Raw genomic sequence first — 14,806 nt, forward strand, 5'->3', positions numbered from 1 at the left:
TATTACTACTATTATTATTTTAATAAATACACAGGCAGTGTTGGTGAGCCAGGTGATGTCATTTGTGTATAGATTAAAGAGCTCTGGTGTACACGGACCACTTACCTTAAACCAGAGCCACATTTGATTCGGATCTTCTATAAAGACACTGATGGACTAAAACTAGATGTAAGAGGATCTACTCTTAACTGCATCATGGACTACTAAAAGGGTTGATGTCATGTCTGTCTTCACGTGGAGGTGCTCACAAACACAAGTAACATGACACAACGGCTGTCACACGAAGTGGAAGTTGGACTTGGATCTCCAAAGTGAGACATTCCACGGCTCTTGATTGTCTTAGAAAAACAGCCCAGACGTGCCATTACCTGACATCATCCCTCCTCTTGTCTGTCCTCTTGGGATGACCAACACACTCCACTTGTTGTTCGACAAGAGCCGCCGCTGCTCTTCGCCGCCGGGCCACTGAACCCGAGATAGCGGCACTCTGGCGCTGGATACCAAGCAGCCCATTGCCAGATAGCGCGCCTTTCGCTGTCAACCACGCCGCCAGAAATGAGGTTAAATGGCACTATCTCCACAAAATGGGAGCGTCTTCTATTTTTATTAATGGCGCTGACAGCCCCTATTCCAGGACGAGACCGAGTGCAGTTGGTGGAAATTATTATAAATTGGCACAAGGAGTTCTGTTTTGTTTTGAAAAAATTGGAGGCAGCTGTTTGCGATGCAAGACACTATTCATAAAAGTACCAGTTTATCAGGAACTTATGGTAATTGAAACCAGTGCAAATATGCAGCAATTGCTTACAAGGACCTGTTTGTCTTTGATCACAGAAGGTCTTTAAACAGTTCAACCAACTGGCAGTGATGTATTTCAGGCATTTTCCAATTGAGAAAATGTCTTTGATATTAATGATCCTGGTCGCAATCCAGTTCAACGTTTTTTTTCCATCTTGCGACCAGGTCATCGTAGCGCTATGGTGCCCTAAAAAGAGCGTCAGCCACTAATCTTTGAGTGGATGACAAAGGTAGACAAGGTCGTTGAACATAACACAAACAAAAAAATATGTTGTTTATGTCTTGAGACTGATATTGGTAAGTTATTGGCAAAATAAATAAATGCACATTCAGCTTGCATCAATGTAGAATTGGATTTGTGGGGACCTCAGTTGTAGGGCCACGTTTGCACTTTGACTCTCCCACAGAAATCATAAACATCTTTTTTGTATCGTTTTCATTCTCATAGTTTGTTGTATTAACATTCCATTACATACATTTTAAATGTGATATTTTACTATGTATTAGTGCTCTTACAGTCACCTCACATTTAATTTAAGTATTGACTTTGTTTTGAAAATATATCTTCCACATTATTTTCTTCAAAAAAGTGATTTTCTATAACTTGACAAAGCATGATTGTACTTGGGCCATATTTCCACTGTGTGAGACGCAGTGAGCCGGTGAGAGAAGCAGACATTTATAAAAAAGATCATGTCGCTATATATACTGTATTATGGTACAGAGGGTATTTTGCCATGGGATCTTTCTTAAAGAAAAAGGCATGACTTCACCACTCAGCGGCAGCAGTCACCCTAACTCAAGCTTGGCGTGATAAACGGAGGGATTTTTTTTTTCGTCTGTCTAATCAAATCTATTCAGCAAATTGAGAAATAATTTTACCATATTCATGCACTTCTTTGATTCCTCCTCCCACAAGTGTCTGGGACGTTCCACGGCAGCTTAATTAATAACCAGCGCGTTTACATTCAACCACCCCCATCACTCCCACAAATCCCCTTTTCCCAGCAAAATCTTAAATTCAGTCAGCGTCACCGTTTCTCAGAAGTGCACGACCAGAAAGAGCGTGACTCACCGAGCAGCTGGATCCCCCTGGTGAGGCCGTAGACGTCTATAAGAGCCCATAAAGGTTCAGAGGCATGAACTCCGCTGAAGAACAGCATGGGGCTGGACTCGTTGATTCTGTAGAACACGCGACCTTTCTTGTCCACCCAGAAGGAGACGACGTTCCCCTCGTTTGACAACTCCTCTGGCAGAGCCTTGGCCCAGAAGCCACTCTGCAGCACCAGGTCAGGGCAGGCGTACTTGGGCAGCGAGTCAGGGTTGATCCTGGAGGGGTCTTTGGATGTAAACCCAATACGGAGTGCTCCGCTCCAACAGCACTGCTTTTTTGTGATCTACGAAGCAAAGACACACATTTGCAAGGAGCAAACATACTATAATATGTCCTCAATATTTCTCCCCACAAATGCCCATACACATTTTTATGAGCTGCATAGCTTCAAAAGTGAAGCAAAAGTTAGGTGTGTGAGCACATAATACGCCTGCGTTTCACAAGCCGCTTCTTCATCCAACTCTTTCTAAAAGTTACACGTCTCATAGTGCGAAGAGAGCAGCTCTCCTCACATGGAACTGTTTGCATCACTTTCTCCAAGACATAGAAGGCCTGATAGATGAAGTGGGAGCTCATTCTAAGCTGCAGCTTTAGCCCACACAAAGAGAGAGAGCCAAGACAGAGAGAAAACCAAACAATGGAGCGAAGATGTGGGATGAAGAAAGAAGTGGCAAGAAAATTGAAAACAGCAAGACTAGAACAACATAAGAGATGACATTTTTCAAAATCTTAAAGATAGTAAAAATTGAGCGAGTGAACCATGCGTCCTCCTCACCTTCAACCGAACTTGCTCATAAACAGCTATTGGCCGGTTGCTGAAGGTGATGGCATTGCAGAAGCTGCCGTGTCTCTTGACGGTCCTCTGGGACATGTCCATGATGATCTGCGAGCCCTTGGTGCTGGGATGGAAGAGCAGTGGGAAGGAAGACAGACCACCGCAATGCTGACTGGGAAGGCAGCGTTTCTGTTTGTGGTGGCATTGCCGGGTCGTAGCTGGGAATTGGCCATTGATAGAATCTGTCAGGAAAGAGGTGGCCAGGGTTAGAGAGCAAAATCACACTTCCAACTTCCAAAGCTCTGGGGACTGGCAACTGGTCTGAACTGAGGTTTAGGACCCGAAACTTTATGTACAGTCATGGAAGGTGCTTGTATTTGTGAGCAAGAACATGGTAATCAATTGAGGGATGATGCCTTTCATTCATAGTGAAACTCTATGCAAAATTACAAAAAAAAGTTTTGCAAAAGTTATTTTTTATCCTTCGGTTTATTTACATTAAATGGGTGAAGTTTCAAGCTTAGATACAACAAAACAACAGTTTAAAGAAGGTTTATTAAAATAATAAAAATAATAAATGCAACGTGTGCTCTGACAGACTCAGGCGCAGCATTTGAACAAAACCAATTACCATGCTGAATTCGAGGGCCAACAAGAGGCTAATGAACGACTGCTAAAAGGAGCTAATCACAGGTGAAACCAGTAATAATATAGTTCATTGTTTTGGACGAGCAGCCGAGTTCTGTTGTTGCAGAATGGAGGTGCACTATCAGCAGCTAATAGCAAACCTGGACCCCAGATCATTTCCCGAACATGTAGTGGACAAAAAGAGGAGCGATCTATTAGGTAATGGGGAAAGAAAAAAGTGAATTTTACATAGTGGGTTTGATCTGTTTGTTGTTCACTAAAAAGGGAATAAAACATATTTATTTTATTTTAAGCACTTTTTCTTTGCATTAAATAAAATTGTTCATTTATTTGCTTTAAAAATAGTTTTCTTTTCTATGCAGAATTGTTCAGTATTATTGTTATTTAGTAGGTTTGTGTGATCAATAAAAAATAAATAAATAAAAAGTGACTTTTGTGTGTGATTTAGTTGAGGAGAAAAAATGTCTATTGGGACTTAAAAAAAAACTGCAAAAAATATGCACTTGGGCTGTTCTTATATAAGACCCCTCTGTGCTTTTGAAGCTTAGTCATAGACTAAAAAGCAAAAACTCATAAAGAAGAACCATTTCCAACGTCACCATCAGACATAATGTGGCAAGCATGAAAACTATTTTTCGGCTGTCCAAGTCACCTCAACTGTGCACTCATTCTCATCCAGGCGTGCTCAAAGTACAGTCCTGGGGCCGACTCTGGCCATGAAATGTCATTAGATTTAGCCTCCCAGCACTATTTGAGTACAAACATACAAAATGCAATTTTGTGATTTCCAAAAGAGCAGTTGCAGCGCTGCTGTCCTCTGGCTAAGTGGCCCTTTCAAGAGGGAGCGCTGACAGTAAGGGTCACCTCTGAGGAGGAGGAGAAGTCAGTTGAAAGAGAATGCTAGCATGTGATGCTAACTGCTAACTACAGTTTTAAGCTGTGTTTCGGTGTTGGTGGAGAATTTGTGTCTATACTATACTACACTTCACGTAGAAATACACGAGGAAAAACAACGGTGGTGTCAAGAAACGTAAACAACAAAGAACGTGAAATGCCCAGTGAAACTGAATTGCATCAAGAGTGGCGCTCTTCTCTGACTGAAAATCACCTTCGAAAATGAAAGGCAGACATTTTGGTTGAGAATGAATGAAAAGATATGGACAAATGAATCATTACATAACATACATAAAATGTATTAATATAACAAGCCCTGAATACTCTATGTTTCAAGCAAGTTAAAGAAAAACTACTGAATCAAGGTTAAGCTATCAAAACAAAAACACCACACAAAGACAACTTTTGTCAGACTATGATTAAAATCTAAATTGCTTTAAAAATCTGCACTTTGATGTGGAGGACCTCCCAAAACAAACCCACCGGAGAATCAGTGACTCACAAAGTGTTTCATTTTGCCCATGTGAACATGTGAAGAGCTACTCCCACAGTCCAGGTCTCACAACGCACCTAAAACACATTTGTTTCTCTCCATTCTTCCTGTGAGATCAGAGAGGGATTTTCGTCAGCCCCTTTCATCAATCCAGTATCTTTAACACCAAGGTCACCGTGGTGTTTGGGAGGACACGTTTCCAGACATTGGGTTCTCATTAAATGTTCAGGAAGATGACTCGCAGTTGATTGATAGCGTGTACGGGTGTCATCGCATATGTCCTCTGCACGGTGACATTTCAAGGTTTTCCTGGGTATAATCGACGAATCCAGAGACTGGAAGCCAAATGAATAATTCAGCTTCTATTGACATATTTAAACACCTAAATTTAGAAGTCCCATCAAGGTCACCTGGTAACTGTATGGCCCTGAGGCGTTAAACATGCGCTGCCCTTCTGATCGCAATGTAAAAGAAAATCTAGAGATATATGAAGTATATAGATGAATACTTGTCCTTTGAATATTTATGAGTATTTGTTCTTTGAATATTTATGTAGTGCAATAAAAGCAAATAATAGTTTTTCCCTTGTGAATAGTAAGTAAGTAAGTAAGTTTTACAAACTTATTTGTCACGATATGGTCACAGTAAAATAAAAGGTAACTATGAATTACTTAAAAAGAAAAAGAAGACATGTTATTGTTTACATCTGTAACAACAACAACAACAACAATAATAATAATAATAATAATAAAATGTCTTTCTGTCTTGTCTCCCTTATTTTTTATTTTGGGACTTCAATTAAATGACTGTATATTCTTTTTGTAAAGTAGCTTTTTTATAGAACATTATATACGTGGCTCTTATTATCTATTGCAATTTTGAATTTATTATGATCAAACAACAAAATATTTGCTCAATAATATTTCGTTAATAAAATCGACTAATTATATTCCTTTTTTTTAATTATGTTCTTGAAATACATTTTTATTGAGTAATTTATCACATCATATGAATTAATTATTTTGTCTATTAATGTTTAAAAATAGTTCAATATTCATCTTTAAATTTTTTTTTCCTCTATAAGTTTTCCACATGATCCTCATATTCCACATTTTTTCCTATATAGGATTCCCTTTAGTCACATAAAACCTTGTTACCTCATAATAGTACATCATTTGGACATGTTAATCTATGACCACTAACCTGCTCCACAACAACAGACTCAATATTATAATTAATTGCCCTCTCTGGGAAGAGAATTTGTTTCACCCATCTCACGTGAACAAGTATCGAGTGATCTTGAGAGGTTACAAGGTTTAAATCGAGGTTGAATCAATACGTGGTGTCAGGAGTCTTAACTAATCATTTAACCTCTGGAGGTCTTCTACATGTCTTTTTGGATTCACTAGCACATACAGATACTCGACAAACAGTCATAAATAAACCGATTTATTACACTTCTCGACAAAATCACAATCATCCATTCATATAAGAACATTCTGCAGCTAATAAATTCGTGACAAGCACTAAACCATATTGCGTCTGTGATGTCATGTCTTGCGCTGTGTCTCCAGGGAAACAAAAAAGAATTGTCCAGTGTTCTTTAGCACACACTGCCCCATAGAGTTCCAAGTGACGTCACCAAACAGTAGGTGGCAACGACTTGAGACACCAGAACGATTCATCTTGTGACCCAGAGGCCAAATCAAGCTCATGGTAAATCACTGAACAGCTCAGTTGAAAGGTCCAGAAGAAAGTATTTATTCATCAGGAACTTAATTCATTAAGTTATTTAAAAGTCTGACGGCGTTCTAAAAGCGATTTGAAGCAGCTTACTTCCACCTAAAATTAGATTTTTACCTAATAATATTACCCATTCATTTATTTATCGGGATCATTAAAAGTGAAATTCAAGATAAACCGAACAGCAGGCGGTTGAATGTTCAGGAACACAATGGCAACTCATTAGAAACCAAGCAATAAGATTGAGATTTAAATTCAGATTATGCTAGTGTTATGCTAGTGTGGAAAATACAGAAGTTCATCTTCCCCAGAAAATGTAGTTGCCATCAGTTGATCACTTTACAAGTTATTTTGCTAACAGGCGACGGTAAAAACAAAACTTCCTTGGGGGCGGCAAATGAAGGTATTTGATCAAATATTTCACGTTGCAATCCTGAAGACAGAAACTTTTCTGGGAGACACCTGATACATCTGAAACGTATCATCACCTCCATGGGCTGTAGCCCTAACCTCCATGAAATCAGGGACCATTTGGGAGGAGAAAAATTTAGCTTGGCACAAACGGGAATGAGTTGCACAAGAGGGGCGGATGCAGAGCGCAGAGTAAGGATGTGACACTTCTGACAACAACAGAGGATGGAGTGGTGGAAGCAACACTTCGAGAGTTAAAAGGAGGCAGAGCTGGAGGAGGATGTACTGTCAACATCAATTATCCTGGTAGAGGTCACGGGGGTCAACAAACTCCACAGTGGGACATCCCCAGGAGCTGATGAGATCCGTCGCGAAATGCTGAGAGCTCTCCGGGTGTTGAGTGGCTGTCATGGCTGACATGGCTCAATATTGCAGAGAAGTCGAGAGAAGTGATTCCAAAAAGAGCCAGATCTGACCTCATTTTAAAGCATGCTGTTATCTGGGTTAACATCCCCCTCCTCTTAGTCTTGGGATACCTCATCTGAATACCTCAACTTCAAACTGATGACATATTATCTTGTGCAGTTTGTGTACTGTAAGTGATTCTTAATTCACTGTGAAGAAAGTGGCGGGAAAGCATGGGGCTTCATGACTCGGTTGAGTTTGTAAACCTGACATGGGAGTCGACACAGAGCAGAGACTCTCGACGACAAAGGCAGGGGCCACAGAGATACGTCATAAGAACACCGCCACTGAGGCTGTTACTTAACATCCACTGCTGCTGAATGTCTCCTCATTTAGTGTGAATAAACACCTACGAAGAACATTTCAACGCCTTCATGTGTTAGGATATTTAAAGTACAGCAAGTATCTGGTGCATACATAGTCGTAGTCTGCGAATTTGTGGTATTCAAATGTCAGACATTTTCAATCGTATCATCAGTGTCTATACAAGAAAACGTTTGCCTCTTCCACTCATTGAAGTAAACATCAGAGGCAAAACAAGTGCATGGGAATGAAGGCAAAGTGAAGGAGATCTGCATGTAAACTACGGCCCACCACTCACCAGGACCTATCAGGGAAGCTAGACTCTGACTCACTCGTTCCTTAGGGAGCTTGGGATCAAAGCTACACATCAACATGTTGAAGACAACTTCACTCAATCAAGTTATTCATTTCAATCGTGACTTGTTCCACCACTTAACAGCTTCTTCTTCGTTGTCTTGCTCAAATAAAAAAAAAAAAGAAAAAGAAACTGCAGTCTGTGGCAGGATACTTGGATTGCTCTGATGCTTTCCAGTGGTTGGGAAGTCTTTTGCAGACTGTCGTGTATTTAATCTAAAGCTCAGTGTCAGATATCGAAGCAACAAATGGGTAAAAAAGCAAATATATGCCGGTACTTCTCACTGTTGAGGTCCAGTCAAAACACAGAACAGTTTTTCACCATTCCGTATGTGATCAAAGGAATTTTTCACTCCCTTTTCCACTCCCATTAGTAGAGCTTTTCTTCATTTCAATCTCCGTAACGCCAAGGTCACCATGGCGTTTGGGAGGTAACCGGTGTGATTGGTGTCCATGAATGACCCTCTGCATCACAAGGATTTGCTCCTTGTGTGAGTGGTCAGCGAACTGCAACTCTAAACCCTTCGTCCTGATAGTGTTGTCAGCGAAACAAAAAGGAAAGAAAAATTATGGCGAAATACAATTGGTTGGGAATTTATTGAGTTTGTTGAATTTGTTCAAATCGATGTTGCCAATAGAACAGCTGCTAGTCACAGACAAATAAAGGCCAAGTATATCCAAAAACCAAACTTGAGTCCAGCGGTCTTATTAAAGCAGCGTGCTCCCTAAAACCAAAACCAGGGGACTAGTTTGTCAGAAGCATGCCACATTAGCTTCCTCCACTCCTCCAGAGACGCAGGAAAGATAACATTCAGTGACAAGCACCTCTCCCTTCAACGTGATGCGAGAGATTAAAGTGAAGTCGAAAACAGAGTTGATTCGTTAGGTTCTTGTATGAAGACTCGGGACAGATATTTACAGTTGGCATGTCCTCGACAAAGCGTGTTCTGTCAGCCAGCCAAGAATTTCCAGTAGTAACAACATTGTTATTCTACACCAAGGCACCCCATCACAAGGTGAACATTGGGAATGAATTATGGATGGAGTCTTTAGGTCTATCTGATGACCGAATGGTGGTGAATACTCCATTAACACCATGAAACCAGAGAAGGCTTCTGCTGTTAAGTTGTCAGTAAACCTTTGTTTATGAGTAATGCCATTGGAGATGGAGCAGAAGGTGACCATCCCCATCTGGTTGTTCACACACTATTTATAACATATCAACGCACTGATAACAAAGTACTTCCTTGGCTCTTTGCATCCACCAGGAAAAAAAACAAACCTTCCAGCACAAATTGCCATTTTATTTTGTGCATTTATTAACACACACCCACACTGCTTTCTCAGTTACGTCATGCGTCCTCACCCACCCACACGTTGGCACCAATTTATGTGTCTGCCAGTGGGTGCTCCACTGCTGCCTTCCTCCAGAACTAAAACCAAAATAAAACACAGTGTTCTGAAATTGAAAAGTGACAATCGCTGTGCAGTAGATGAGACGGAGATGAGGAATGCAATAACAGGCGGCAGTTGCATTGAGCGTGTGTCATCTCTTTGATGCATTCAAGACTTTTCCTCCTCTCCTTTTTGTGTGCAACATACATCTCTTTCTTTCTTCTTCTCTTTCTTTCTTTTGCACATCATTGATACGGATGTATACAGAAGTGTCAGATGTTGAGAGCAAAAAATGGTCTTCGTATTGAAGTAAAGCAATTGATGAACATTTAATAGGTAAATAAAAACAGAATATTATAATGTGTATAATGATATTATGTGATCAAACTGTTGTTTCAACACTGAAATCATGGCAGAGGATACTTTTGCACAACCTGAAACACATATACTTGACTTGTTGCTTGAAAAGCACCACTATAAAGAACCATAAGGGAAGTGGATGCATTTTAATGAGAGCATTTGAGAAATGTAAACTATAATGCAGATGTTTTTTTGTTTGTTTTTTCGTAACTCCAAAAGCTAGCATTAGCCGTACTTGCTAGCTGTACTTGTCATGTTTCAAAGAGGTTGTTAATTTGCCTTACATTTCAGCATCTTTTTGTTAATGAATTTCTGTAGTTAATGCTTATTATTATTTTAGTAAAATAAAGTGCAAAATAATGTCAGATATTTCAAGGAACACTGTTATGGTTTGATAGTGTACTTGAATTGATTGTTCATAATATTTTTCAGCACTGTGTTCCAGGCCAAAGATAACGGATTGGAGTAGTTGAAACTTTCAAACACAACAGCATAAACAGGAACATGACACAAATTACACTCATAACACGACATTATGGTGCCTCCACGTTTTCTCCCCTAAGAAGACACTTGTTGGCACGACAACAAAAGGAGTTGTGTTCAACTTTTTGTCTGACATTTAGTTCTGCACAGTCGCATATTTATCACTGGAACTAAATGTTCAACAAATCAACAAAATACTGTGGAGAAAAAAAGTTATGGACAATTTCAACCTGACTTTCCTGTTACACAGCGTTGATAAAACCGGGGCGGATTGAAGAGATAACGAATCATGTGGAGCTGATGTGATCACATTTGTACTGTGAAGAATTTATACCATTAAAGCTCGACAGGGCAATTCAAGCTGCGTTAGGTGAGTCTTACCGTAGAAGGTGTTCCTGGTGATCTGACCTCCCATGGCTGAATGCAAGGTGAGGTGCGTTCACGTCCCCTCGACCTACCGGAGGCTTTTCAAGTTGAGCCGCGGCGACATTCTTCTGACGTGGATCCCTCGGTAAATATCCTCCGGACGGTGACTGAGCTGCGGCAGAATGCGTTTGCCCGAAAACACGGCCACATGAAGCAGCAGCCAGCAGAGGCAGAAGACGACAGATCATCCAGTCCGAGCAGACACGCTGCAATTAACATAGAAGGTGGTGATGGAGGTGGAGCTTCACTCAGACACTCACCACTTACCGTGGGATTACAACATAATAATAATAATAATAATAATAATAATAATAATAATAATAATAATAATAATAATAATAATAATACATTGTTGAATATATTTATTGATACAGTTATTTTTGAAACTCTCATACAAATACAAGTACAGCCTTAAGTAGAAATAATTATAATAAACATATGTAATCCAAGTGCAAAGCCACGTGAAAACATGATCCTGATCAGTGTCTTGTTGCACACTTCAAATCAAACCTTTGACTCGATTAAAAAGGAAAAGGGGGAAACAAAACATCAGACTGTCACCAGGTGTGAGTGAAAAGCACCAGGTCAGTACAATGTAACTATGCTGTTCTCTGCGTTGAGTTATTTATCCTGTTTACTTCCTTCCAATGGATTGGATTTCTATTCCCTGGTTTTAAGTGAAGCCAAATTTCTGAATTTGTCCATAGTGCATAGAATTTTTAATACAATTATCCCCCCTGCCAGAATGCCGTCAGTCAGTCTTTGCAGACTTGGCATTTTACAAATGTTTCTTCCTGGACAGTCAAAATTTAATCTCACATTTCCATTAGGATTCAGTGGGATTCCCTAGTCGACATTGTCCAAATGATTTCGTACAAGCCGCTCTCTTGACTAATGGTCTTGGATTCCGACTGGCTCTGCTAAGTAGCATCATCTCGCCTTGTTCACTTGGCATCCAAACGTGATTGCTGTGCTTTGTGTTGCTCTGCCATGTTTTGTTTGTGTGAAATTATGAATTTGTTTCAACCCATACGATGACAGGTCAAAGCCCTATGCCATACATAAGTTCTGCCACTGGTCGCAAGAGCCTGAGAATTAAGATTCCGTCCCATCCACGTACCATCAGTTCCACTTTGCGTGGCATGCCATTGTTTTGATTTTATCATGGCTCTGTTTTAAAATTTAAGTTTTAATAACAAGTTGTGCTCAACTTCAGTGATGTGGTGTTTTTTAGGTGTCCGTATTACCCACTTCACATCCATAAATATTTGAAACAACTTTTTCAGTGACAAGTGGAAACCATCGGCTCTGTATCCACCGATCCTCATGGCTGCCGTATCGGCATCAAATGTCTCGAAAAGTCAAAAGTCTCAAGTCATCCCTTGTTTGAATAGATTGAAGCCATTTAACTTGTCAGTGTTGCTCTATCGGCTTTGATTCATTTTTCTGTGCGCTGGCAACATTCCTGTGTTTGTAACTCAGCGGTCACTGTTTTCCAACTATTTTTCTTCTGTAACATTTGGACACTTCAGTAATTACACTTGATGGAACAATGGCCTGATGCAGAATGAGCACAACCAACCATTTATGCATTCGTTCAGATGAGAAATATCCCAAGTTTAAACAGACTAACAAATGTCTGGATCTGCGAAACCCATACAAGTTGAATGTCTGAAATCATACATCTGTATTTAAACAGAGATTCATTCATTCATCTCATAATGAATCAAGTTATCGTTAATGGTCTACAAATAATAATCATGCATAAAATCTTTAAATACCTTGTAGAGTATTTGCTTTGTCAAAACCCATGTATTCAGCTCAATAATTCTTCTGTGTTTAAATGGTCCTGAATTTCATGCTTCGATATTGACTTCCAGAAAGGTTTTGAACTGTCTTCCACTGGGTCTGTAGAATCTCTGTTCAATTTATTTGGTTGAGATGAAGCTCAAGGTCCTGGCACTGACCACATCTTTTGTTCGGCTCATTCTGCTGGCAGCCCGGGCCGCGAGACCCCACGTTTGGCTTCGGTAGCATCAGCTATATTCTCCTTGTTTACGCAAACTGATTGCGGCTAACTCCAGTGTCTGCTAGCAATTTGCAGCGAGGCCGAAACCATACGGCTGAGGTTGTTATGCTACATTTTTACTCGATGAAGAAGAAAAGGGGAACATTCGATTTGTCAAACAAATCAGAAAGTGTGAAGAGCGAATTCATGGCTCAGACCCTGCAGCTCGCAGTCACAATTAATAAACTCCGACATGTCATCTGATCACAGGGCTGTCACTACTGATTGGATTTCAAATATTTCATGTCGATGCCCGAGTGGGTCGGTGGAGAGTCGGCTTTGAAACCATCTTAAAAAATTGGAAATGCTTTTCTACTGATCTGTCTATTGTTATTGCACCACTAGATTTAGGATTTTAGTCAATGTTAACGGTGTATACATACATACATAACATATGTATGTATAATATACATACATAAATTATGAAGATATATAATAATAATATAATAAACAGGTTTTCTGTGACCACTATTTTATCTAATAGCATTTTAGCTAACCCGTCTTGCTAGAAAACTGAAGCATAAATGCCTTTTTTTGCTGTGTTTCATACTGTATTCAAGCCCCAAAGACCCAGTACAGCTGTCAAACTCACTCAGTTGGCCAACAGGTTTGACCTCAGCTAAAGCCAGTGGTTCACCAAAATGTCAAGTCGTCTAAACTAAAGAGTCCAATTCTTGGACGCTAACAGTAGCATTCAACGACTTCTCGTTGTTTTTGATGCACAAACAAACGTCCACTGTCCCATCATTCACATTGCTGTCCATCTGCATTAGCTTTTTGTGTTTTGGAAGTTTCCAGACATTTGTGAGTCATTTGTGATCGCGGCATCCAAGAAAACAGCCTGTTAAATGATGTGCCACTGAAGTCTCTGGGGTTCCGGGCATTAAAGGAAGTAATCTGGGTGTTTAAGCATATATGGTTTAATTGAATTTGGAGTAAACTATATGTATTGATGGCTCCCACAGTTGGCCACTTGACATGGCGAGCCAAATTTGGCCCTAGGACTTACAAGGTAAGCGTCCGCCTATGGTGCGTGGTTCATAAGATGCAAAAAAATTCACAATTTTACACACAAAACACGATAGAGAAAGTGCACACGTAGATGCAAACTGACCATGCTGCTTGTTAATGCCACTTCACTCAGCCAATCCCACAGCGTAATGAAAAAGGTCAACCCCAATATACGTGTCTTCAAAAAAGGTTCAGTCCCTAAAAGCTAGCTGTGAAGTGTGTTAAACTAAACTAAACCGTGACATTAGCATAACCCCAGCTAGCTTGCATGTTGCATGTCACACAAAGACATCGTGATCAGGAACTGTTTTGCTACTGAATATTAAGTATTCATCTGAACGTGCTATTTTGATTGTTACACGCACACAAATCCTGCTCACCTTCTTCTTCACCACAGCTGTCGCGCTCCACTGTCTGCAAAGGTTCCACGGAAGTCGGCTTGAGAGGTAATGACAGATATAATTCTATAACCTCACTTTTGGTTGTTTCCTTACATCTCGGTGACATCATTGGTTTCACAACATGATAGGATGGGTGAAACCTCTGTTCTCTGGTCCTTATATTTAGCCTGGCTTTATTACGTCATTGCTGCATGACTTCTATCTTTGACCTTACATTAATCTCATGATCTTTGGAGGGAGTATGCAAAGGTTTTGCTATCAGTGTGATGATTGTAAGTCGAATGTAACTGGGTTGCTACGGATTGCAAATAGTGAATACCAAATTTGGTATTTATTTGTTTACATATTCACAATCATCTGAAAAAAAGAATATAGGCATTTTAAAAAGAATATTAGCTGAGACAATATTAATATATCTAGGGGATGATAGGGGAGTCAGAAGGCGCGGGGTTTGCGCCGTGTCTGTATGTAATTTGCATATTGGTGTAACGTTCAGTGTTAACCACAATTTGTCATTGTTGTAACTGTGCCGGTCCACTGAGTGCCAGTGTGTTTTTAAGGTATTCAGGGGAAAAGCACACCGCGCATGCACAACCAAAGCTGTCACTCTCATATATCCAGATGAAAACTAACAATAATGGGCAGGATGACACAAAACCTGTTT

General features: G+C 40.1%; 1 protein-coding gene across 1 annotated transcript in view; it reads right to left on the reverse strand.

Moving 5' to 3' along the window:
• Nucleotides 1-14,261, reverse strand: part of neurl1ab (neuralized E3 ubiquitin protein ligase 1Ab) — a 40,965-nt gene extending 26,704 nt beyond the window's left edge. Inside the window, exons 1-4 of the mRNA XM_053874903.1 lie at nt 14,122-14,261; nt 10,618-10,868; nt 2,688-2,929; nt 1,874-2,195 (exon numbers count right to left, since the gene is read on the reverse strand). Of these exons, the coding sequence (XP_053730878.1) occupies nt 1,874-2,195; nt 2,688-2,929; nt 10,618-10,651 (598 nt within the window). The 5' untranslated portion in view covers nt 10,652-10,868; nt 14,122-14,261. The remainder of the gene's footprint in view (nt 1-1,873; nt 2,196-2,687; nt 2,930-10,617; nt 10,869-14,121) is intronic.
• Between the last annotated feature and the right edge of the window lie 545 nt (nt 14,262-14,806).

The sequence above is a fragment of the Synchiropus splendidus genome, chromosome 9 (genome assembly GCF_027744825.2).
Source record: "Synchiropus splendidus isolate RoL2022-P1 chromosome 9, RoL_Sspl_1.0, whole genome shotgun sequence".
Taxonomy (NCBI): domain Eukaryota; kingdom Metazoa; phylum Chordata; class Actinopteri; order Syngnathiformes; family Callionymidae; genus Synchiropus; species Synchiropus splendidus.